The sequence below is a fragment of the Trachypithecus francoisi genome, unplaced genomic scaffold (genome assembly GCF_009764315.1).
Source record: "Trachypithecus francoisi isolate TF-2019V2 unplaced genomic scaffold, Tfra_2.0 Lachesis_group10, whole genome shotgun sequence".
In the NCBI taxonomy this organism is placed as follows: domain Eukaryota; kingdom Metazoa; phylum Chordata; class Mammalia; order Primates; family Cercopithecidae; genus Trachypithecus; species Trachypithecus francoisi.
This window is the reverse complement of record NW_022681455.1, coordinates 29,243,264-29,247,590: the sequence shown is the minus strand read 5'-3', so window position 1 is coordinate 29,247,590 and position 4,327 is coordinate 29,243,264. Positions and strand designations below refer to the sequence as shown.

The 4,327-nt window shown below is 35.8% G+C and overlaps 1 protein-coding gene across 1 annotated transcript; it reads right to left on the bottom strand.

The window, feature by feature from the left end:
* Positions 1–3,087: 3,087 nt before the first annotated feature.
* On the bottom strand, positions 3,088–4,019 carry LOC117088680 (olfactory receptor 2J3-like). Its single transcript, XM_033219880.1, is given in 2 exon segments — positions 3,088–3,680; positions 3,683–4,019. Coding segments are annotated over 2 exon segments (930 nt in total).
* Positions 4,020–4,327: the final 308 nt, after the last annotated feature.

The following is a 4,327-nucleotide window of genomic DNA, read 5'->3' as shown; positions in this document are numbered from 1 at the left end:
TATGTTTACTGCAGCACCATTTACAATAGCAAATACTTGGAACCAACCCAAATGCCCATCAATGATAGACTGGATGAAGAAAATGTGGCACATATACACCATGGAATACTATGCAGCCATAAAAAAGAATGAGTTCATGTCCTTTGCAGGGACATGGATGAAGCTGGAAACCATTATTCTCAGCAAAATAACACAGGAACAGAAAACCAAACACCGCATATTCTCACTCATAAGTGGGAGTCGAACAATGAGAACACATGGACACAGTGAGGGGAACATCACACAGCAGGGTCTGTCATGGGTTCGGGGGAAGGAGAGGGAGAGCATTAGGACAAATACCTAATGCACGCGGGGCTTAAAACCTAGATGACAGGTTGATAGGTGCAGCAAACCACTATGGCACATGTATACCTATGTAACAAACCTGCACATTCTGCACATGTATCCCAGAACTTAAAGTAAAATAAAAATAAAAATAATGAAAAATAAAAGATTTCCTAAGAACATATAGGAGAAACTATATCGGCCTTAGGGTAATTACAGATTTCCTAGGACACACACACACACACACACACACACACAAAGGAAATCCTGTCTCTACTAAAAATACAGAAATTAGCTGGGCATGGTGGCGCTCACCTCTAGTCCCAGCTACTCTGAAGGCTGAGGCAAGATAATCGCTAGAACCCAGGAAGTGGAGGTTGCAGTGAGCTGAGATCACACCACTGCACTCCAGCCTGGGTGACAGAGTGAGACTCTGTCTCAAAAAATAAATAAATTATTAATTAATAACAAATAAAAATAGAACTGCTGTATGATACATCAATCACACTTCTGAATTTATATCCAAAAGAATTAAATCACTATGTTGAAGAGCTATCTCCACTTTCATGTATATGGCAGCAAATTCATAATAGCCAAAGTATTTCATCAATCTAAGAGTCAATCAATTAATGAGTGAATTTAAAAAGTGTAGTTCATATACAATAGAATAATATTCTGCCTTAAAATAAGAAAGAAGTCCTAATATTTTCAACAACATGGCAAACCTGAGGACATTTTGCTAAGTAAAATGAGCCAGGCACAGAAAAATAAACACTGCATGATCTCATATGTGAAATCCACATAAAATGAACTCATAGAAGCACAAAGTAGTGGAATGATGCTTGTCGGGGTTAGGAGTGGAGAGAGGGAAAATAGGGAGATGCTGGTCAAAGGGTACAAAGTTTCAGTTAGAAGGAATAAATTCAAGAGATCTATTCTATAGTATGGTGACTATAGTTAATAATACTGTACTGCATACTTGAAAATTGCTAAGAAAACAGATCCTAAATGTTCTCACCACAAAACAGATAAGTATGTGAGTTAATGATCTGCTAATTAGCTTGATAATAATTGCATAATTATGCATATATCAAAACTTTATGTCATATATCATAAATAAACTTTTCACTTATCCTTAATAAAGATGGGGAGATATTTGAGTAGGTGAGAAACCAGGATGCTACAGGAAGTGTTCCAAATTGTAAGATTTCCATAGTAGGAAATAGTTCAAAGGGCTAAGCTATGTTCTTTAAGTTTTTAAAAATTTGCTTTTATGTGATGTTTTACCCTATGTGGTCTCAATTGTTTACTAAAAGTTATTTTACATACATTATTCTTGGTTCTTCATTTCTTGGGTAAGCTTAAGGACAAGGGCACATGACTCATATTTTTCATGCCTAGTTAGAAATAAAGGAAGAGTCACAGATGCAGAAAGAAGATAAAGTCAGCAGAATCAATGCAATTGCAAGTCACACTAGAAATTGGAGAGAAGTTCCGAGATCCGTTTTTATTTTTATAATTTAGGAAATGGTATGTGAATCAATCATATCCAAATCTCATAGGCCTCAAAAGCTACAGCTGACATTCGAGTTATAGAGAAAACTCAGGCATTGCAAGTACGTTACATTATCCTGAATTCTCCTTTAGTCATTTTTCCATGTCATTTGACTATGACTGTCAGTTTAAATTGCTCTAGGTATAGCACAATTATTTCAGATGAAGATGGTTGGCAATAATATATAGAACAAAATGATAACTTCTATAAAATATATTTCTTTATTTGACACCATATATTGACAATCCTAATATACTTATTAACTATAAATATTCAAATTAAAACAAGCTTAAAAATAAAAATAAACTAACATTTTCCATATAACAGCTTTTATCATAAAATTTTTCCAATATATTTAAACATAATTCTTTTATACACCCATTGACTTCAAGTTATTTTCAGAGTCTTTCTATTTGCCTCAAATGTTCTCCATAGCTCTTTAGGTAATGCAGTTGTTCTAAGCACTTACTTCATTTAAGTATATCTAGCTGGTGATGACCATTTCTTTATAAGCTACATAGATCAGCTTTACCAGCTCCTTTCACCTCCAATATATCACTGCCTTGCAAAAAAGAGGGATCTCAGATGTCGACTTCTGCTACACTGCTTCAACGTGTCTCTTGCTACAATTCATAAAACTTATTGTCTTACTATCGATATTGGATATCAAAGAATATGGACCAAAATTCCTCTCAAAATTTACTATCTAACAAAGAATAAGTAGTGTTGGGGGAAAGGATTTGAAGTATTTTGCTGTGTATTCAACTAAACTAAAGATGGAAGACAAAAGTATTCTGCTCAAAAAGCAAAAAATTAAAAGACATATTCTAGATATTTTTAAATTGAGAGTATCATCTTTTCATAGGAATTATAACTTCACTTTTATCATTATTTACAACAAATTTCATGCCTTATTTTTAATCAGGAAAAGTCTGTCTTGGATTCATTAGGTTTGTGCCATGGAAAAACATCGCTATAGACGTTTTATCTTGATTTTACATGGCTGTTTTCTCCACAAGTGAATGGCATTTAAGCTGAATATGTTTTATTCCTACCTGTTACCAGGAACTCCACGACTTCGTTAAGAGTACATGCTCAGTAAGTACTAACAGAGTGAGTGAATAAAAGAATCGTTGATAAATAAACAGATGGATGAATCATTGTGAGGAGAGACTCCATTTTATTGTTAATATCACACATACACAGGCTCATTCCCACCCCATTAGTCTCTTCATTGGCCCTCTTACATCTTTGTTTCTGAGGGTGTAGATTAGAGGGTTAAGACTAGGTGTGACAACAGTATAAAACAGAGCAATGAACTTGCTTTGATCTCGAGAATTTCCTGATGGTGGCTGGAGATACAAGCACATGGCCAGAAAGAAAAAGAGAGATACAACCATAAGATGAGCTCCACATGTTCCAAACACTTTCCGAAGCCCAGCAGTTAACTGCATCCTCAGTACAGCCTGGACGATGGCACCATAGGAAGTGAAAATGGGGGTGAGAAGTAGGAGAACAAAAATGGAACTTGTGATCATGAGGGTCAGCTTATTTGCGTGGGTACTGACCCACAATAATCACAAAAGTGCTGGAACTTCACAGAAAAAGTGATCTACTTGGCGATGTCCACACAGGGGTACCCAGAAGGTAAAGGAGGAATTAAGTGCTGAGTTTATAAAACCACTTACCCAAGAAGCCACAGCCAACAAGCAGCAGAAACGAGGGTGCATGAGGACAGTGTAATGCAAAGGTCTACACACAGCTGCATAACGGTCATAGGACATCACCACCAGTAGGAGATTGTGGTTCCCAGTGTGAGAACAAAGTAAAGTTGAATCACGCAACCAGCATAAGAAATGGTCTTTTCCAGACCCCAGAGATTGTCCAGCAACTGAGGGATAGAGCTGGTGGTGTAGCAGAGATCCAGAAATGAGAGATTTGAAAGGAAGAAATACAAGGGAGTGTGGAGATGGGAGTCCAGGTATGACAGGATAATGATGAGCAGGCTTCCTACCAGTGTCATCAAGTAGAAGATCAAAATAACCACAAAGAGAACTACTTCCAGATAAGGCCAATTAGAAAATCCAACTAAAATAAAGTACCCCTCAGAGCTAGCATTGACTTTTCCATCATCATTCATTTCCTATTACCTGAGAGAAAAAAAAAAAAGTCAGGTAAACTCAAAAAATAGTAAACAAATGCTGTGCTCCAAAAAACATCAGGACACATAAAAAAAATAAAATCCAGTTTGAAGGGCTTGCCATCATTTAATTGTAAGACAATTTAACCATTAGTAGTAATGAATTTAACAAAAGAAGAATTAGAAAGCTCATACTGATATAAAAAGTAAAAGAGTAAATAAATGAATAATGGGGAACAGGATATGTACATACTCTAAAATGTCTCCTCACAACTTTCTTGTTAATTTCAAATTGAAAAATAGTAAAG